Here is a 23,091-nt window from a genome sequence, read left to right on the forward strand (position 1 = left end):
AGCAATACGAAAATTCCCCAAACCACTTAAAAGGTTGTCTTTCATAAGAAGAAGCAGCACAAAAGGAGACAGAAATGGAGGAAAGGAGGGAGGGAATATAACAGTCCACTTTAGAAAAGCATATTCATTTATAAAATATTAATTTGCTAAACTGTTCTGCATTTGTGTGACCCATAGATAATGACTAATTTGTGAATCCATATGCATTCTGTTTGATATGGTACCCTTGAATGTTTCACACACAACACAGATGGTCCTTAACAAGTTTAATAAGCTGGAACACATGGGTAGAAATAGGACAGGAAAAGTTGGGGAAAAATCGTTCAATCTCATTAAATCTTCTCACTTTAGCAGAGAAGGTGTGGAGAGACAGAAGATATTAGCATTATATTTTCAAATACCTCCTATTCATCTAATTGATTTTGTTAAGCTTTTCAACTACATAGACAGTTGTGGGAGGTATGGCTCAAGTAGTAGAACACCTGCCTAGCAAGCACAGGGCCCAGTACCACACAAAAGAGACTCTCTAGAGTATGAAGATGAAAAGGTGGCAGTTCATTGTCCTTTTCACACTTTTCATTGGACCCAGTAAAAAGGAATGGAACATCCCCCTCAACATGGTGAAAAGGCTTCAGCTCTCACTGTGTAGAATTTCCTTTGCCTCTTTGAAAGAGAAGCAGCAGCACAGAGAGAGAAGGAAAGGCTGGCAAGGGAGAGGATTGAAGAACATATAATTGGTTATTTTAAAATGATTGATTTCATAACTTTTCGAAAAGTACATCTTCTTTCCTTTTTAGATTCATAGACTGTAGCTAGTTCACAAATAATATTTTAAATAGTTAATATCCCACATAATCAGAGATAGGTTTGGTAATAATGAGTTCATGAGTATGACACTAAAATAGAGAAGGGTGAATATTGCCCAAGCTAATCACATTCTGGTTCTCAGGAAAAATCAATCTTAAAATCCTCAATTCTTTATCAGTGTGAAGAGAAAGTTGAAAAAAGGAAAAGGACAGCAGTAAAAATAGATATAGATGAGAGAGAAAAGAGGTATAGGGGAGAGAGAAGGAGAAATGGAATGAGGAAGGAAGAAAGAGAGAAAGAGAAGAAAAGATGATGCTATGTATTTAGAATTTTGGAGATTTAAAACACGATACTGGAGGCTCACTCCGATAATACTACTGAATTTGGAAGCTGAGACCTGGAAGAGTGGTTTGAAGGTACCCCAGCAGAAAAGGTCTCCAGAATTCTTGTTTCTAATTGACTAGCAAAACGCCAGGCTTGGAGATATGAGTCAAGTGGTTGAGTGACAGCCATGGACAAGCAAGCTGAACAAGACTATGAAGCACGGAAAGCATTTTGAACATAATGATTATAGTTCAGACAATCTAGAGCTAATTCTTTTGGTTGGTTGTGGGGCTTGAACTCTGAGCCTGGGCACTGTCCCTCATCTCTTTAGTTCAAGGCGAGAGCTCTCCCACTTGAGCCACAGTGCCACTTTTGGTTTTTCTGATGGTTAAGTGGAGATCAGAGTCTCACAGACTTTCCTGCCTGGGCTGGCTTTGAACCACGATCCTCAGATCTCAGCCTCCTGAGTAGCTAGGATTACAGGTGTGAGCCACTAGCACCTGCCTAGAGCTATTTTTTTTAATGTTTTTATTTTGGGGGGGGGGGGGTCTGGTCCTGGGCGCTGTCCTTCAGCTCTTCAGCTCAAGGCTAGCACTCTACCACTTGAGCCACAGCGCCACTTCCGGCTTTTTTCTTTTTGCTTATGTGGTGATGAGGAATTGAACCCAGGGCCTCGAGCATGCAAGGCAAGCACTCTACCACTGAGCCACCTTCTCAGCCCTAAAATGTTTTTTTTTAATGGTAAAAATAGTGTACAGAGGGGTTACAGTTCCATGAGCAAGGTAATGAGCACATTTCCTATGGAGCATTGTTACCTCCCCCTTTGTTTCTCTCCTACCATCCCTTCCCTCCCCACCTCCCTATCTCCTCCCTCCCCCACTCCACGTCTGAAGTTGTAAAGTTTGTTTTCAACATAGTGTCTTGTACATCTCATTGTTACAGTGGGTCAACCTGTATCTCTATGTAAGCTTTTTTTGAAATGGAAAAATCTATTAACTTTGGAGAATATAAAGTGGGAAGAGAAAAGCCTTAATCTAGACATGTTTGGGGATGTGCTATTCTATCCCCAGGTAGTGATGTTCAATAGGTAGTTGAGTATATATATCTACAGGTGAGTAGAGAATTCCAGGGCAATATAACAAATTACTACAAGTTGGGTAGCTGAAATCAATGGAACTTTATTGTTCTGGAAGCTAGAAATCTGACGTCAACACATGGCAAGTGTTATTTCTGTCTAGAACTCTGAGAATCTGTTTAGGATTCTTCCCAGCTCGGTGGTGGCCAGCAATCCTTAGTGATACTTGGCCTGGAGGCACTTCGTGAGTCTGTGCCTCTGCTATCCATAGTGTTGTCCCTCTGTATGTCTCTCTCAACTTAGAAGACTATCAGCCATATTGAATTTCTGTTCACCTTGCTTTAGTAAGGTTTCTGTTAACTATATCTGAAACAACCCTATTTTCAAATGAAATCGTATAATGAGGGGATGTGGGTAAAAAAATGTACGTTATCTTTTGAATAGACACAGTTTAACCCATAGCAGTCAGAAAGACCAGGCAGAAGGTACAGATTAGGGAACCATCAAAGTTTAAGATATTGAAGACTGAGGCTTGATTGGAATACCGAGAGAAGGGAGGGAGGGAGACAGGAAAGGAGGAAGTGAGAGAGAAGTATAAATCCTATATCCTGATGTGTGTCAAGTTTTCTAAATTCAAGGAACCATAACTGGAGACCAGAGAGGTCAGGGAGTTAGAAGGGGTATTTTTGGTTCCAACCAAAGAAGTCTAGTGGAATAAAAGGTAAGGGGATAAAGAAGCAGCCATGGAGCCCAACCTGTCTGGTTTGAATTTGAGAAACAACTTCCTTCCTGGGCAACATAGCCCTGTGAAAGCTGTGAAGTCTCTCTGAACATCAATTTCTTCCCCTCTCTTATGAGGTTGTTGTGAGAATCAAGTTATCTTGAATATTTTTATTATCTTTAGGTGGCTCAGTGGTAGAGCGCTTGCCTTGCATGCCTGAGGCTCTGGGTTCAATTCCTCAGCACCACATAAGCAAAAAGAAAAAAGCCGGAAGTGGCGCTGTGGCTCAAGTGGTAGAGCACTAGCCTTGAGCTGAAGAGCTGAGGGACAGTGCCCAGGCCCGAGTTCAAGTCCCATGACCGGACCCCCCCCCCCCCAAAAAAAAAAAAGTTGTACAAAGGAGTTGCCACTTAACCAAGAAGTTTATCAATTCAGTCCTTCTTGGTCCATGTCATCCCTTTCCACATTCTCACCCATCCCTCCCATCCCACCCCCTCCCTCACTTTTCTTAATTTTGGTGTTAGGTATTGAATTTCTTCTTACCATTTAACAAAGCAGTTTATGCATACAACACATCTATCTTGATCTGCGTCAGCCTTTCAATATATTCCTCCCCGAACCACCCCTTGTTTTTCTCAGTTCTGTAGCATATAGTATGCATTCTTGCCTGCAATCTCTCCCCTTCCCCCTTCATTCTTCTACCCATCTCCTGTTGGCCCTGCCCTCTCCTCTTACAAGTACCCACTTACTGGTTTTCATTTTGTTGGGCTTTGACTAAGTCTTTCTAAAGAATTATACCAGTAAAGCATTCCGAACAGTCTATTCTACTTCAGTTAATTCATTTGTAACTTGGATACCTCCCAGAGTATTTATTTATACAAATGAAATATATATTTTTAATTTCATAACCTATAACAGTGTTTTAGAAGACAATAATTTCTCATTGTTTACAGGAAAAATGTGAATTTATTTGAATAAACTTGTATCAAACTTGCTCTAAGAAAGCTGTACTTGTACATTGTCAGCTTGTTTATTCACAATGAAAACATACCATTTTATGATGGTTAAAGACTTCTAGTTACTTGGCTTGGGAGGCACTGAGGTGTTATACTTTGACTACAAAATTGAAGAGCTTTGTTAACTGAATTGGGGCCCAACTTGTTTGAATGATATATATGTGACTATATGCTATCTAATTTTACTTTGTCTTAAGGAGAATATGTCGTCATGACAACTCACTTTCATCTAAAGCGAAAAATTGGCTACTTTGTGATCCAGACCTATTTGCCATGCATCATGACTGTCATTCTTTCACAAGTATCTTTCTGGCTCAACCGAGAATCTGTCCCTGCCCGCACGGTCTTTGGTAAGTATTGCTTCATACAGCATGGAGAGAGACATTTTCCAATTTTATTGTTGGCAGTGGCCACCTTTCTTATGCAAGGAAGGACCATTGAGTTCTCCTCCTCTTCTTCCTGCTCTTCTTTTCCTTCTTCTTCTTGGAAGTACTGGGCTTTCAACTGAGGGCCTCATAATTGCTTAGCAGATGGTCTGCCACTTGAGCCATGTTTCCGTACCCTCTTAATTTATATTTCTCAATAATATTGTGGATTTATGCCTAGGCTAGCTTGCACTGCAGTCCTCCTATTTAGGCATCCTGATTAGCTGGAACGACAGTTGTGCACCACCATGCTTAACGTTTTAATTGGTTGAGATGAGGTCTTGTGAATATTTTGCCTTCTTGGCTTCTAAGTATGATTTTTACTGTAGTCACACTGATCTTTGCCTCCAGAGCAGATAGGATTTGAGGTACAAACTATCAATGACCAGAAGCAACTCAATTCTTAGCAAGCAGGTCAGAAGTAGTGAGATTACTGAAATGCTGCAGGAACTGGGAAGTGAACAGAAACGTTCAGTGGCAAAGAAAATGAAGTTAATGCACAGACTAGGCAAAGTAAAGGGTAAGAAACCAAGCTAACAAAAGAGAAGAAACTGGGGACTTTGTAAGGAGCCAATAATTAAAAATGAACATCACACTTTGCTTTTTGTCCTCTACTCATTTTGAAGGCATGAAGAAGGGTAGTTTCCTCAGTCGTATCTACAACTAGAGGAATTTACTTCACCATATCTTTACTGATGGCTAGGCAGAAGTTCACTTGTCATTAGCACATTTTCTTTTTTTTAATTTTCATTTTCATTTTTTGTGAACATACTGTACAGAAGGGTTACAATTACATGGGCAAGATAATGAGTACATTTCTTATCAAGCATTGCAGCCTCCTCCTTTGTTTACCCTTCACATCCCTTTCCAGCCTCCCCCCGCCCCCCACTCAATCCTCTCCCCCCCACACCCGCACCAAAGTTGTAAAGTTCGTTTTCGACATGACAACTTGTACTTCTCATTGTTGTAACGGGTCCACCGGTATCCTTAAACGACTTGTTTTTCCCCATCTCCTCCACAAATTATACCGACATCAAATATAGTGAAAGCAGGGGTTATACTGTGGGGGAGGGACATACAAAGCAACAAAAAAATAATCTTATAAATGCGTTAGAAACAAATGCATGAAAGAAAATAAACATTAAAATACATATTTAAGGGTTCATTTTCCTAACCACATTATCTGACCTTTTCTGCTTGACTCATACCTATAGTAGATATTGCAAATAAGGGAAACCATGAGACCTATGTTTCTTTGGGCTTGGCTTACTTCACTTAATATAATTTTTTCCAAGTCTTTCCATTTCCTAACAAATGGGGCAATGTCATTCTTTCTGATGGAGGCATAGAATTCCATTGTGTATATATACCACATTTTCTTGATACATTCATCTACTGAGGGGTATCTGGGTTGGTTCCATATCTTAGCTATGGTAAATAATGCTGCAATAAACATAGAAACAACTGCCCAATAAATAAGTGGGGTAAAGACTTAAAGAGAAACTTCTCTGAAGAAGAAAGAAGGATGGCCAATAGACACATGAAGAAATGCTCAACCTCCCTAGCCATAAAGGAAATGCAAATCAAAACAACATTGAGATACCACCTCACTCCAGTTAGAATGGCAAAAATCAAGAACTCTAACAACAACAGATGCTGGAGGGGATGTGGACAGAAGGGAACTTTACTTCATTGTTGGTGGGAATGTAAACTTGTTCAACCACTTTGGAAAGCAGTATGGAGGTTCCTCAAAAGACTTCACATAGAGCTCCTCTATGACCCAGCAATCCCACTTTTGCGCATTTACCCAAATGTTTACAAACAAGACCACACTATAGCACATTTTCTTTAGAGTCTATCCATCTGTCTGTCTGTCTGTCTGTCTTTCTATTTCCCACTACACTACAAGACTTTTCAGTGTACATATAAGATATACATTTAGTTTTCTACACACAAGGCATTTCTACCACTGTCTTGAAGCTGTACTATGTCATTAAATAAATAGAAAATGATGTTCTAGATGGAAATACTGTTTTAGGTCAGGTCTGGGATAAAGAGAGCAATGGAGAAAGAGAAAGAATAACCCGCAAAATATGAAAAACAATAAAAGTCAATAAGAATGCCATGATACTATGGAAGTCAAGAGAGGAAAAGATGCAAGAGGCAGAACATTATCATGGGGGTGAATTCTACTGGGCATTGTGATCTTTTGGGTGCAGGAAATCTGGAAAAGAACAAGTCTAGTGATACAAAGGGAGCAGCAGCTCCATGGGAGTGCCTGGTTGTTGTCCAGTATTTGAGACAGAACAAAGTAGATACTTGAAATATATTCCTGTACAAAATCCTAAAAAGTCCAATCAGAAAACATTTTTTAAATTAAAATCTGACCTCCTAAAACATTAGAGGTTCTACTGAGAGGCCCAAATAGAAGAAAGAAGTGCAAATGGGAGTATTGATCATAGGAATTGATAGTATTTGTAGCAGCAGGATAGGTGGAAGCATTCTTGGTTTTAGTCAACAAGAATGTGGTTTTTAAGATTATGTAAGAAAACAGTGAACTTGAATAAGGTTAAGTGTTATAACTAAGACTATGATATATTGAATAGTGGCTTCAAGTGACATGTATGTCCAAGTGGCTGTAACTTGGAAATGTGATCTTATATGGTAACAGTAATTATAGAGCTGGGCAGGGTGGTGTGCACATGTATTCCCAGCTACTTGGGAAGTACAGACAGGATAATAGCAGTCCAAGGCCAGACAAAAGACAAAGGACAAAAAATTCAATAACATCTTGTCTCAAAAACAAACTTGGAGTGGTCACAAACACCTATTATCTCTGTTACTCAAGAGGCAAAGGAAAACTGGTCTGAGGCTGGCCTCGGAACAAGTGCAAGACTATGGGGGAAAAAAAACCCTACAAGCAAAGATGCTGGGAGGGGCTGGGAAGGTGGCTCAGTGGTAGAGCGCTTGCCTTGCATGCATGAGGCCCTGGGTTCGATTCCTTAGCACCATATATGCAGAAAAAACAAAAGCTGGAAGTGGCGCTGTGGCTCAAGTGGTAGTGCACTAGCTTTGAGGTGAAGAGCTGTTGGACAGCGCCCAGGCCCAGAGTTCAGGCCCCACAACCGGACCCCCCCCCCAGAAAAAAGATTCTGGGAATGTGGTTCAAGGGGTAAAGTGATTGTTTAAGCAAGAGACCTTGACTTTAAGCCCCACTTACACATGCACAAACACACACACACACACATGCACACAGTCACACACACGGTAAATATAGATGTGATAAGTTTAAAACCTTAATATGGAATTTGGGATGATCAGGATGGACCTTAAATGCAATGCCAGGAGTTATTCTGAGAGTGCAGAAGAGTATTCGACTATGGAGGAGAAAGCAGTGTGATAATATAAACAGAAAACTGGAAGATGCTCCTGTGTTGACTTTGAAATGAGAGGAAGTGGCCCATGCACTCAGAAGGGAAATCAGTGTGTGTTTGGAAGTCAGGGAAGTCAATGGAGTATTCCTCTAGCACTTCTGGAGAGACTGTGTGTACACACACACATTGATCTTAATCCAGTGAACTGATTTCTCATGTCTGCTGTCTAGATCTGCAACAATAGATTTATGCTCATTTAAGTCACTAAGGTTGTGGCAATTTGTTACATAAGCCATACAAAATTAATAGGTACTCTTCCCATAAATCTAGGAGCATGGAGGAGTTGTGCCCTCAGTGGAAGAAAACGTTAAGAAAACATTCCACAGTGAAGGAGCACAAGAAGAAAGCATTTCGATTTTGGCCTGGATTCTGTGTGAAATATGAGCTTTCTTGAAAATTTATTTTTTAATTCAAACTTGACCACCCACTAATTTAGAATTCTTAGTTACAGTAACTGTATCGATGCAAAAACCTCCAAGTTGAAATGTTAATTTAAAAAGTGATTGCAGAGATTTTATTTAAGAACATAGAGCCAAGAATAGCCAATATTCTCCTGAAGAAGAGCAAGGCCAAGAGACTTGCCTAACAGGATGTCAGGATGATTAAAAAGCTGGAGTAATTAAGCAGTATGTTATTGGCATAAAGGAAAGAAAAATAAAGACACACTGGAGAGAGTCCACATATATGAAAACTGATTTATCACAAAGATGACATTGTAGACATTTAATCTGATATTGATTAAGGAGACTTAAACATAAAAACAAAAATATGATCCTTCTAGAAGGACATATAAAACAATATCTTTGCAACTGTTGATAAAAATTCTTAGAGTATAAAAGAAATGTTAAAGTGAAGTTCATACAAATTATAAATTTCTGATTATCAAAGAGAAACTTTAGGAGTAAAGATCTCAAGTCCACAATCTTAACTTCTTACAAAGCTGAGATATGAAGATCTTTTCAACTGGGCAGAAAAGTCTATGAGATTCTTATCCCCAATTAATCACCAAAAAAACCCAGAAGTGGAGGTATAGCTCAAGTGTAAAGCACCAGCCTTGAGCAGAAAAAGTTAAGGACCACTACCCAGGACTTAAGTTCAAGCCTCAGTACTGATGTACACACACACACACACACACACACACACACACACACACATGAATATCAAAACTATGTGTATATATGTATATATAAAAACATCTACGTGTGTTTTGTATATATATACAAATATATATTTGTATTTTGTGTGTATATGTATATTTAATGATAGGAGAATATATGAAACTTTGAAAATTTGAGAGAGGTACAGGAATATAGTTGAGGGGTAAACTTGTTTAAACTATATAACTGTGAAATTATTACAATGAAATTTCCTTCTATTATTTATGTCTGCTAATTAAAAATAAAATAAAATAGAAATCATTATTAAAAGAAAAAATGAAGTGGTAATCCACAGACTGGGATATAATACTGCATACATGTGTAAACCTGACAAAAGAACTATATTCCAAATATGTCAAGAACTCTGAGATTTCAATATGCATCATTTTATATGGTCATATGCACATAGCTATTGAGCTGTTGTGATCCTCTTCTAGGAATATCTTCCTTTGTTTTATCTATGCAATGCTTTGAGTGCTGTTTAATTAATCATGTCCATGTGTAATTATTTGTCTTTTACCATCCATTGGATTAACTTCTGGATTTGTAGTCATATTCTAGTTATTACAAATGAAGGAAACCATGCAGCCCATGTGTCTTTGGATCTGGCTGACTTCACAGATTTTTATTGTACTGTTGGCACTTATTTCTTTTTTCTTTCTTTTTCTTTTGATTTATTTTCTATTTACAGTGGTTTTTTTTCTGTAACCTTTGTCTTATCTATAAGTTTATCTGATTCTGGGACGGGAAGGGGAATCAGAAATAGTGGGACAGTGGATGAACCAGTTCAACAGGGATATGCACTAGACAGTATGTTGGAAATGAACTTCACAACTTGTGGGGAGAGGAGTTGATTCCGTGGGTAGGGCTGGGGGAAGTGAGTGGGATAAAATGAGGGAGAGGGTAACACTGTTAAAAAAACAAATGTACTCATTACCTTACTTATGTAACTGTAAGGTCTCTATACATTTCCTTTACAATAAAATTTAAATTAAAAAAGAGCTCTTACAATGGATGAACAAATATTTTCCAGAGAATATAAAAATGCCTCTAAGCATACAAATAGATCCATAGCAGCATTTTTTTTATTGTCGGTTGTGGGGCTTGAACTCTGGGCCTGGATGTTGTTCCTCAGCTCTTCAACTCAATGCTAGTGCTCTACTATTTGAGCCACAGTGCCAATACCAGTTTTCTGGTGGCTAATTGGAGATAAGAGTCCATGCTGGCTTTGAACCACGATCCTCAGATCTCAGTTTCCTGAGTATCTAGGATTACAAGCATGAGCCCCCAGTGCCTAGCTCCCTTAAGCAGCATAAAAAATTTTATGTTATATTCTTTTAAAAAAATTGTCAAGGTGATATACATAGGGGTTACAGTTACATAAGAAAGGTAGTGAGTTCATTTCCTGTCGAACTTATTACCCCCTCCATTTTTCTTGACTTTCCCTCCCTCAACACCCCCACCAAGTTGTACAGATAATTTCCAACATATTGTCTTGTGAATATCACTATTGCATTGATTCCTCTTTTGTCCTTTATCTCACCATTTTGTTGTTCTCCTTCCATTCCCTAATTCTCGTAAACATATATACAATTCCAGGGCACCAAAATCAAATACAGTGACAATAGAGGATAAACCATAGTGGGGAAAACACAAAAGAAAAAAGAAACCATGTAGCACATTAAAAACCACCACAACAAAGAAAAATCTCTTGTGTCCATAGCAGCATTTTAATGAAAGAAATGTACACTAAAATCTCAAGATGACATCTGCTCTTAATTCTAGAATAATGAGTTAATAGTGATATTATCAGATACTGGATATCTTGAGGAAGAATTTGAGATCTCCTAGACTGCTGGTAGGGATGTAAAATGACACCACCTCTTTGGAAATCAATTTAACTGATTCTTATAAAGTTAAAAATATGTTCCCTATAATCTAGATATTGCTTTCCTAGGTATATACACAAGTAAAATGAAAATCTCCAAAAAAATTTTAAAAAAATTCTGGAAAGAATTTTACCATAACAGCCCCAAACTAGAACACATACAAATGTAAATGCATAGATAAATGGATGGGCACACACACACACACACACACACACACACACACACACACACACCCATATATGGTGTGTGTGTATGTGTGGTATATAGATGACATATATTGGTTATTGTCTCAAACAATATTTTAGATGAGTCTCAAAGACATATTAATCTGAAATATCTAGGCATAAAATATTATAGACTGTATAAAGTTATTTATATAAAACAATTCTATTATAATAGCAAGTTCCCTTTTGCCCACTCTCAGTCAATCCATCGCCCTGAAGAAGCCAAAGCTTTCTCTATAACATCATACTTAGCCCTCCATGTTTTATATCCTGATTTGGGTAGTAGTTATACAAGTCCATACATTTGTCCAAAGACTTAAAAATGTACAAACTATTTTTCTATGTATATAAATTCTACCCCAATTTAAAATACAAATCTACTGAGACTCCAGATGTTTGAATTATTGGATAGACTTTCAAACAGCCATAGTGAATATATTTAAGTGAGCTTAAGTAATGTGAAAATTTTGGATGGTAAATAGAAATAAATTTCATAAAATAGGGAGAGGGAGAGAGAGAGAGAAGAGAAATGACATTGGAAATTGTAGAACTGGAAAGTACAGATAAAAATTCAGTGATTTCTATATAAATAAAAGAAAATTTATGAACTGGACAATAGGTCAGATTACCTAAAAAGGAAGTTAAAATGTAAACAAAAAATGCATGAGAGAAACAGGCATACAATTTACTGAAAAACAGTAATAAAAATGTAATTGGAAACCTAAAGAAAACATAACTTCCATTAGAATAAATTAAAATATATGTCAATAAGGATACATTATGGTGAAACATCTGAAAACAAAAGACAAAGAGAAGAACTTAAAGAGCTTCTTGGAAAAATTACGTTGCTTTTCAAATTCTATCCAATATACTGGAAACTGACTTTCATAGAAACAAAGAAGATATTTTTGAACACTAATAATAACATAATGCTAAAAGTTATGATTATCATTAGACTTTCACTAAAGGAAATGCTTAATTTTATTCTTCAAATGAAAGGAAATATATCTTAGAAGGAAGACTGAAGACGTATTTTATAAAGAATGACTATAATATATAATATATATAGGAATGGTAAACAGACACCAAATGTATGAAATAATAACAGTGGCTCATAGGGCAAAAATACATGTAGAATAAAAATTAGAGTATAACATAATCTATGTTGAAATGGAGATACACAGAGATCAAATGTTCTGTAGATTTTCAGTTTGAGGGGGGAAGCATAAGAGATCAACTAAAATGACAAATTAAGGTACATACTAACTGAATGTTTTCATCTCTTCTAGGAATGCAAAATGATATAAGTACTTTAAAATTGAGTTTTAAAGTGTTATACAAATCTATTCATATGCTTTACCATACAGTCTTGGATTTCTATTGCTAGATATTTACCAGATACATGAAAACAGATGCTCACACAAATACATAAATGAAATAATCCAAGTACCCCCCTTTTGTGTTTTACAGCACTTAAACTTTAGAAATAACTTTAGTGCCCATGAATATGTGAATACATGAACTAACTTGTTGCATCAATACAGTGTAATACTACTCTGAAAATAAAAGAAATACAATAAAGATACATGGAAAAGCATGGATCAATGTAAATCTGGAGTTGAATGTAGGAAGACAGACACAAATGAATGCATACTGTATGATACTTATATAAAATATGGAACTGTAGGGAAGAATGTAATCCATAGTGAAAGAAAGCAGATCAGTGGTAACAAGGGATCAGGGAGAAGAAGTTGTAAATAATAGGACCTGAGAAAAGCAGTGGTGTCATGACACAGCAGATATCTCAAAGGAGCCTAAATTTGCACAAAACCGTGGTCATGAAGTGATTGAAGGATACTAGAGATAAAGAAATATGGACTACAGCCTTTATTCTCTTGACTTTAAATTATTAAGAAAAGGAATATTTATATGCAGTGAGGAGATTAAAAATATAGGCGAACTCATCAGTCATAGAGCAGCAGAAAAAATGGCACTGTGGCTCAAGTGGTAGAGAGCTATCCTTGAGCCCAGTGAGGCTCAGGGACAACAGCCAGGATATGAGTTCAAGCTCTACAACCAACAAATAATAATAGAGCAGAACAATTGGACAGAAAGGGTTTGTGAAGAATGAATGGGCTGCAGGATCAGATTCAACAAGGTAGTTTGTTTGTTAAACAAAAGTAATAATATATTAACAAGTAGTTATTCCCCCCCCCCATGAGAATGAAACGAATAGGTGTGTGAAGTATGATTAATACTGATCATCTCATGGGTGCAGATGGGGGCTCATTTTGAACAGTGTGGTCTGAAATGTTTTAAATTTTGTATCACAAGTACTTACCTCCATAAGGCACATACTAGGCAAATGGTAATGTTTCAAAATAAAAAGAGGCAATATGTCCCTATATTTGACAACACTAACAACAGAATTAGTAGAAAAAGCAAATGCACCATGTTTTCTGCAGAGTGAGGCCTGCAGATCAAAATTAATTCCACTCAGCACACATGTAGTTTAGTTAGACATTTTTTTTTTTTTTTTTTTTTTTTTTTTTTTTTTTGGCCGGTTGTGGGGGCCTGAACTCTGGGCCTGGGCGCTGTCCCTCAGCTCTTCAGCTCAAGGCTAGCGCTCTACCACTTGAGCCATAGCGCCACTTCCAGCTTTTTCTGCTTATGTGGTGCTGAGGAATCGAACCCAGGGCCTCAGGCATGCAAGGCAAGCGCTCTACCACTGAGCCACCTTCCCAGCCCAGTTTAGTTAGACAAATACATGTTATCTGTTATATTTCTTTGGGCAGTGTGGGATATAACACTAGAAGTGTTCAAAGAAAGGCTTTCTAGAAGGATCTTGAAGAAACAGCAGTAGAAGACAGGCTGAATCTTTCTAAGTGCTGAGATTCTCTTTGTCTATCCATGAGGTGGACCAAATGCTTGATTGAGTGTTCTACTGGCTCTGAGTAGCTAAGAGCTCTCATAAGATGACAGCTCTAATTAAGCACAAGAGGCTGGAGCTCTAAAAATCTCTGCTGAAATAGAGCACAGAAGCACTAGTGTCATAGTACAGTTTTCCAGCCAACCACTAGCACACTGCTAAGGATGCATAGGGTGCATAACTGCATTTAATAATCACCATGAGTGAGATAACTTGTTTTTCTCATAAATCAGCCTTTCCTTGGAATGATCTGAGGATTACTAAGCCTTGTGTCTGTTCTCAAAATTTATGATATTACAAATTCAGATCATTCCTTTGCAATGATTTAACTTTTTGGTTCATTCTTGATATGGTGTAAAGTGTGTTTTTGTTTATATATATATATATCTATAATTATATAATATATATAACTGTAAAGATACTGTACAGAGGAGTTACAGTTACATGAGCAAGGTAATGAGTCCATTTCCTATTGAGCATTGTTACCTTCTCCTTTGTTTTTCCCCTACCATCCTTTTTCTCCCCACCTCCCTACCTCCCCGCCCCACAAAGTTGTAAAGTTCATTTTCGACGTAGTGTCTCGTACATCTCATTGTTACAATGGGTCATCCTGTATCCTTATTTCAGCATTTTGTTCTTCATGTTTGATTATTTCCTGCCTATTTGGTACAAAGGTACTCCTTGAGGGTTTACTTAAATCGCACTGAGCTTTGTCTAGTCTAGATTTTCACATCCACAACAAATATACAAGAACTTAAAGGAGCAAGATAAGACAGGAAAGGAAGCCCCAGAGGCTACCACACACATACTTAACTTGGGGTCATTAGCATCAGTGCTAATTAGCATTAGGATTTCATTCTTTGCTCTACTTGACCAGGCTTCATGAAGCTCCCATTCTCATCCTTTTCAGCCTGGTAACACTCAGCATGAGGTTCTAAGCATTCTTCCTGCAGTGCCTTATCAAAATGCTGCTATATAGAAATAGTAGGTAATGCTCATACATGGAGAGAGCACAGGCATAGAAAGATTAAAATAATTGCCAAGATACAAAACAAGTAAGTAACTAGGACTTCTAAATTCTAGTATGGTGCTCATGGAAACTATATAATTACTACAAACAAGTATCAAATTATGGTTATGTTATTGTTACTAATGTTATAATTATTCTACTATAACTATAAAATTGTGATAGTATTACTGTAAACAGAAAATAATAGTAATGTTCATTGTAGAGGGCACTACATATGGAGTAATTACTTATGTCATGTATTATGATATAGATTTTATAAATAAATATCTCATATAATTTTGCAACAAATTTGTATCATCTGGTACTACTATGCTCACTTTACACATTGATAAAAATGAGTATTGGTAGAATTAAACATCTTGAGCTCATGTTATTAGCAAGGGGATTGTCCAGAATTCTGTTGAGCTTAGTCTGTCTATGCAGGTTATGCTGCTAAGCACAACGAAATGTCATTTATATACATATTTAAATTTTGAAAAGATTTTAAAAGTTTAAGTACAAGTTAGAAGTGAATTTTAAAAGAACTAAAACGAATCAATTGAGTTAAAATCAGGCCCTTGTTCTATAAAATCCAACAAGATATATACTGGAACGGTTTTGATTGCCATGAAGCTCAACAAGAACTGAGAGTGTAATGCCACTACAACCATTTTCCACAATAATTTGTTGTATTATGAGAAGTGAGCCCAGAATTAAACTTGTTATCACCCTACTGAACTTAAGAGTTTCCCCCCGAACTTGAGCCTCAGTTCTGGGTTATTGGATGAGAGCTACCAGGTTGGGGGGAAGGTTGAACAAGACACAGATGTCATGAGGAATCCACAGATTTCCATGGTCGTGCGGGAAATGTGTAACAAATTGCAGCCCACCTCTGAGGTCTGTAAAAGCCCGTAACAGAGAGCAGGAGTCAGATATTTCTTTCCTGTGCTGTAAGGACAGTAGCACTGACATCGATGAGTGGGCGAATAGTTAGAAAATGCAGATTTGGCTCAACGGTGACCTCTCCTCATCTGCAAGCTCTCTTATAATGACATAAGCTACTTATTCTTCAAGAGAAAAGTATAGGCAGAGGCCAGAGGACAACTATGACAAGGGCTACACTAAAGATGTCTATCACTGTGCCAACTGGGCTCTGGTAGTTACTAGGTCATGACCTTTACAAAAATCATAAAAGCAACTAAAAATAACAACTAAATACATAAATAAAGGAGACATCCTGAGTGGGGCAAAATAAAGCTGTTCCTCTTGAGTAGGAAGTTAGTGATCTCATTAAATACATGCTGAATGTCTTTCAGTCACATTTGGTTGTCATCTTTTCTCTCCCAGGTGTCACCACTGTTCTTACCATGACCACCCTGAGTATCAGTGCCAGAAACTCCTTACCTAAAGTGGCATATGCGACGGCCATGGACTGGTTCATAGCCGTCTGTTATGCCTTTGTGTTTTCTGCGCTGATTGAATTTGCCACTGTGAACTACTTCACTAAGAGGAGCTGGGCTTGGGAAGGCAAGAAGGCACCAGAGGCCCTGGAGATGAAGGTGAGACGCAGCAAAGGGGGGACTGAGAAGCCCTTTTTCACAGACTGTATTGGGACCAGGAGTGAGCAGCCTGCAGCCCGCAGCAACTCAGCAGGGCTGTGTGCTATTCACTGAGTCATCAATCCAGCTCTTGACAGGGGTGCTTCTTGGCAACCTAGAATTTTGACAGAGCAAAGGAAAGAGGGAAAGTGGCATGGAGAGCTTGCCGTCTTGTGGTCTGAGATCAAATATGTGTGATGCTTCTAGACTGCAAGGAAACCCATTGATACCAAGGAACATAGAAGCTTGGACTCTTGTAAATGGAGATAACACTAACCGCTCCAGGGCCAGCTCCCCCCTCACTTTCCATTATATTCACCTTAGGAGCAAACCCAGTGACTATCATTCCTTCTCTGTTAAGCTTATGTGGTAATGAAATGCTAGTTCATTTTCCCCCTGCCCACTGAAGAATTCATTCTTCAATACGCAAGTGGAATGCTACTTTCTCCATAGAAAGTGTCTAGAATCCCCTAGGCTCATTTAGCTTTCTATGGGCTAGCATTCTTAGTAGTAGGGCTTATTTGTACTAAGGTTATTTGCCTCCCTCATTACTAGACTAAACATTTTGAGGGCAAAGGTTCATCTGTGTCCCTACACAGTATTTTGTTGCTTAAATTTATGGATCAATGAGGAAGGAGAGACAAAAAATTCAACAAATGAGATTGGTAGGAGTTAATGATAAATGAAGTTTGATCAATAGTGTCTCCCTTGGATACTTAAAATTAGTCTAGGTATCTAGTAGATCTAGATGAAGATTATCCAAACTGATAAAAACAAAAAAATCTGGCAGCCATGATCCCTGATTCTAAGATCCTTCAAAGGATCAAAGGGAAGAGAAATGGTAATAAATATTTGGCAAGCATACATGAAAGATCTATTCCAAACATACAGAATGGTGAGTTGGCAAGATTGGAAATATATGGTAACTACTTATTGGAGCATAACTTTGCTATAAGTTATTAAGAAAAAAGTGTTTTATTATAGTCTAGTTGCTACTTTTTGGCCTTCAAATGTATTTACTGTTCTATATCTTGAGTTATCAACTGTGACCAGAATCAGTTGATGCGTCTACTTGTACTAAAAGATAAAGGGAAATTGGTATATTTATCCTATGTCCCACCTTCTTTCTTTACCAGCAATATTTTGTTATGCTGCTATTTGTCTTGCCAAGTTGTGTAATATTTATGTTTCCTGTTCTCTTTTTTGCCAACATAATGCCTATAGCTGTTTTCATACTTTTAAATTTAAATGGGTTCTTGTCTCAAAATAGTCCTTTTATCCAATTTTCCATTCATTGCTTAGCTACCTCAAGGCGATCTTCTAAAAGTTTCTTTAAGAAAGTCTCATGAGAATCTCATATTTCTTACTTTCTGCACATGTAAAATGTCTGGTCATTGTGTTGATATTTGAACTATAGTTGAGCTACTGTATAATTTGTGGGCTACATTCTCTTTCTGATGACTGAAGCATTGATTTGCATATTCGGTTCTGTCAGTGAATGTCATCAAGAAATATAAGACCGATTTGGGAACTTTGGACACCATAGGAAATTTTGTTTGGTGGTGTAAAAATCTACCTAATATACATTTCATTTCTAAATCCCAGTTAGTTTTACATGGTTGTATCCTGATCACTCTATGTAGATTTTGTTCCTAGGACATATGCATTCATGGCCTTGTATACTGGAAGAAAGTTTTCTTGAAAATTTGTATTTGTTCTGTCCTCTTCCTAGAAGCACAGATTATGTGTATCATAGCATTTTTTGTTTTTTTAATTTTTAGTCTTCCATATGTGCTCTTTCTTCTCTAATAATGTTTAACTCTTTATTTTCCATTTTCTTTTCTCTCAATTTTCTCAAGCTTATCTCTTGTGTCCCTCATCATGTTCAACGCTGTCTCTGGTACTAGTATCATGTGTTATGTTTATATTATCTCTCACAATGCATTTTTATGTGTTCCATGTTCTTTTATGGGTTCTCTGATAATCTTTTGGTGACCATTTTCCTCCTCTATGCCACATCTTTTGCATCCCTCCCATGATCTGTTTTCTTTGGTTATTACCCGAAGTTGCATGGAGGATTTCTTTCCTAGCCCTATGGTGTGCATTTATTCAGAAGCATCATTTTAGGAACTGAGTGAGAGAGTGAGCAGGACAGTGGTGAGTACTTGAAAGTGACTAGAACACAGCGCGTCGGTTAACCTCATGTGCTGTCTCTGTCAACTCTTCTGAAAACTCCCTGTACTTATTCTGCTTCTAACCAGTAAGAAGTTTTCCTTGTGCATAGGAAAGCACTCCGTATGTGGTAGAGGTGTGTGTGCATGTGCCTCTGTTGCATGTTTGCTGTTAGAGCCCTTAACTCTCCAGTTCTACCTCGTCTGCCATTATATTGGGGTCAAACAGAATCAAAGATGCTCTCACTGCCAGAATGAAACAAGGATCATTTGTTGGTTCTCTTCAGCTACTGTACTTATTGAAATTCTGTTCTTGGTGTGAAAGACAGAAAAGCCGGAATCCCAGTGCCTCCTTCCCCTTGACCTCATTTTCAATTATTCACAAACTCTTACTCTGGGCATTATAAAAGAATATAAAAGAATTCCAGTTTCATCAAAAATAAAGTTTTGGGGCTGGGGGTGTAGTTCAGTGATAGCATGCTTGCCTAGCATATGCAGAGCCCTGCATTTAAAGCCCAGCAACATGAAGCCAAACCAAACCAACACTAAAACTTCATCTGCTATTGTTTTTGATTACTTCCAAAAAGAAGGGAGCAAAGATGTCCTGAGTGTGCAATAGTTTCCGTTTACTGAAAGATTTCTAGAATAGAGCATTTAAACAGAGATTTTTTTAAGGCAATGATTAACAATATCTAACACACAGGCTGAGTTTTCTAAGGAAAAAAACCATGCCAAACCAACCCCATAAACTTTCTATAAAAGTTCAATGAACTAGTATCCCAAGTATTGTCATAGCTTTTTCAAGACATTTTGATATAATCTTTATCATGCCCCCTCCAGAATGAATAGAAAGCAGATGAAATAATGTATTGAAGCTAATGTGCTTGGTTTCCCAGTTGAAGTCAAATAGAATTTGCTAATAGATTGACATCAACTTCACTGGAGTTCTCTGGAAATAATTTATGTTATTTGACCCTAACCCCTGAAAATGTTGTCATCAATGACTCAATTGAAGCCATATGAGAAAGAAGATTCAAATGTGTAATCTAGTAGCAATTAATGCTAGTTAGGAGAAGAGTATTTTTAGAATTAGGAATCAAAAAGAATTTCTGAAGTTTGAAAGGACAGGCTGAAATTAAAAGATTAATACTTGGTAGGTCAAATAGAAATTCTTAAGTATAGTTATAACATTAAATTCTGAGGTATAAAAGCATAAGAGTTCCCCTCCCTTCTTTCTTCCTTCTCTCCCTCCCTTCCTTCCCTCCCTCCCTCCCTTCCTCCCTCCCTTCCTTCCTTCCTCCCTCCCTCCCTCCCTCCCTCCCTCCCTCCCTCCCTCCCTCCCTCCCTTCCTTCCTTTCTTCCTTCCTTCCTTCCTTCCTTCCTTCCTTCCTTCCTTCCTTCCTTCCTTCCTTCCTTCCTTCCTTCCTTCCTTCCTTCCTTCCTTCCTCCGTTCCATTATTTTTTTAACTACTGGAGTTTGAAATCAGGGCATCTTGCTTGCTTAGTTTTCTTGTTTATGATCTAGCGTTGTACCAGTTGAACCCTGCCTCTGGCCTGGCTTAATTTGCTAGTTATTTTGGTTGTGAGTTTCTTACATCCTCCCTCAGGTCGGCATCAAATTGTGATTATCCAGAGCTCAGCCTCCTGAGTAGCTAAGATTACTGGTGTGAGCTACCAGCACTTGACTCTTATTTGTAATGTTTTGGGAATGCAGCATATCATTTTCTATACCAGTTGTGCTATTATGCATTTCTAACTGTGAACAAAGATTCCAATTTCTCCACATCCTTGCCAACTCTTTTTATTCATGGATTTTTGTGTAGTAATTAGAGTTGAACTGAAGATCACACACATGCTGGGCAAGCAGTCTACCACTGGAGCCATCTATCCAGTCCTTTTGTTTGCATGTTGCCTTTGAGAAAGGGTCTCACCACTAATTTTACCTGGGCAGTTGCCAGAGCCACTATCCTCTTGCCTGTACATCTTCAGTAGCTATAATTACATTTTTGCACCATAACACCTCACCTTAATGTTTTTAATAGTAGGTATCTTAAAAGATTTGAGGTTGTACGCCATTCTGATTTTGATTTGCATTTTCCTAATGACTAGTGGTGTTGAGCATCTTTTTATATGCCTGTTGACCATTTGTGTTAAGATTTTCTTTGGAGGATTTCTATTCAAGTCCTTTGTCTATTTTTAAAATTGGGTTGCTTTTTGTTGTTATTGATTTGGTTCATCTTTGAATCTCACATACCACATATACTCCTTTGCATTATACATCTCTGAAAATTGAGGTTTAAAACATGTGAGTGCCTATAAAGGGACTTAACAGAAGAGGCACCACATGATGTAAGTCTTTATTGGGTTTCAGATACATTTAGGGTCTAAAATAACTGTCTAATTAGCACTTTTGGAAAAGAAAATGACAGATGTGCATCTGAAGAGGACTCTTGAGTTGTGTATACATTTGTCTATAAAAATTGTCATCACCTAAGCTTAAAGTGGCTTTTAGAAGAGGAAGGTATTCTGGTTCTGAAATCAGACTGAGAAAATTTTAAGAGTACATTTTGGCCTTTTAGCATAGAAATTACCTTACGGTGAACATAGATATGTTTCCTGTGTAGCACAGGTTTAGACTCAATCACCTTGAGACTCTCTAGAGGGAGTAATTTTTCATTTGGTGACCTTCCATTGCAGCTCTGAGCCAGACCGCTGACAAAGGATGTAATAATAAAATGCCAACTTGGTCAAAGTCAATGTGTATTTACCAAATTTCTGAACAAGGAGAGGTTAATATATTAGGTGCAGAAATGAGAAGCTATTCACCCTTATTCTCTACCTCCTGTTCCCCTCTTGTCACTATCACAGATTTTACTCTGATTTCCTTCTTTGGCAATGCAGGTACAAATTATAGAAGCCAATTAAAGCATGTTTTGTTGGAAATAGTGAGAGAAATTAAAAAGGAATTTTCTTTTACTGTCTAAAACTACCTGTGATGAAATCAATTGTTTTTTTTTTTTCTTCTCACCTGTAGAACACAAAATACCTGCAGGGCTAAAGAAGGTATTTATTGTTTCAAATGATTTTTTTTTGAGACTTGGTCATGAAAGGCTTATGAGATGATTCAATGAAATAACATGAAATCTAACAAACCCAGGGTAGTGCTTTCCTTGTTTTTTTTTTAACTTTATTTTTTTTCTTCTTTTTTGTTTACCCATGGGGGGAAAAAGAAATTACTAAGCAAATTAATAAGTAAGTAGGCAAACAAGTAAAGTACTATTTTATTTAATAGCAGGAGCATTTAACAGCAGGACTCTATTCACACAATGACATTGGTAATTATAAATGAGTCTCATGTAGTATTTAAAGCATTTACAAGGTTCTTAGAAACCATACAGTTGTATCCTCCTACTTGTAGTAATGTGACTGCAATCCTCAAAGAAAAAGATTAGTACTGTTGTTTTTAAATGTCTTATTAGTCACCACTGTTTATTTACTTAAACCAACACTCCCTCATCTTGCACACTTCTGCCTGGCAGAAAACACTAAAGCCTGCTACAGCAGGTAGAGCAGGAGCATGGCATACAAAACCTTTCTTGAATTTTCCTTTGCCTGTGTACTCCATCATCCCACCACAGCAAACTTCTTGACAAACTGTGACTGGGGCCTATGGAGTGGCCTTTGCTGCTCTTCAGCATGACCTCAGCTGAGAATCTTGATTCATTCTCTGAGCAACTTTCCCTAAAACCTGTAGGTACTTTGTCTGTTCCACTACTGAATCCCCATAGATATTTGCTCAGAGCTGTTAGAGCTCTACAAATACATCATAAGACCAAGATGTATTCACAAGCTCTTTCTCACAATAATCTGGGAGCTTCTAGGAAACAGAAGCTGAAGCTGACCTCATCATTTACTTATTTATATTTTATTTTATATTTTCTTTCTCTTTTATTTTTTAAGTTATCTTTAAGTGGTTTTACACAGGGGTTTCAATTCAACGTGTCAGTTGATGAATACAATGCCTCTTCATCAGCATCATCCCTTGACACATGTTTAATTCTAAATCGCTCTTGGCCCAGTAGATAATTAGAAAATATTGAGCCAAATTTATTATTAGGATCATGAATAGAAAAATGGAGTGATGTTTAAAGGAGAAAGATCAAAAGATGTCAACTCTGAAGTAAAGAAGAAAAACAATAGGAAGGCATTCAAACAGACAATAAAGGAGAAGAGGAACAGAAGAACCTAAGAAAGAAGGGAATAAGACTTACTTCCCTGATACTGGGAAGCAAAACATCACCAGGAAAGGAGA

The 23,091-nt window shown here is 37.5% G+C and overlaps 1 protein-coding gene across 1 annotated transcript in view; it reads left to right on the plus strand.

The window, feature by feature from the left end:
* Positions 1–23,091, plus strand: part of Gabra3 (gamma-aminobutyric acid type A receptor subunit alpha3) — a 92,678-nt gene that overhangs the window by 67,996 nt on the left and 1,591 nt on the right. Inside the window, exons 7-8 of the mRNA XM_042680385.1 lie at positions 4,141–4,293; positions 16,358–16,569. Of these exons, the coding sequence (XP_042536319.1) occupies positions 4,141–4,293; positions 16,358–16,569 (365 nt within the window). The remainder of the gene's footprint in view (positions 1–4,140; positions 4,294–16,357; positions 16,570–23,091) is intronic.

The sequence above is a fragment of the Dipodomys spectabilis genome, unplaced genomic scaffold (genome assembly GCF_019054845.1).
Source record: "Dipodomys spectabilis isolate Male_0828 unplaced genomic scaffold, ASM1905484v1 ptg000060l, whole genome shotgun sequence".
NCBI classification, from domain to species: Eukaryota; Metazoa; Chordata; class Mammalia; order Rodentia; family Heteromyidae; genus Dipodomys; species Dipodomys spectabilis.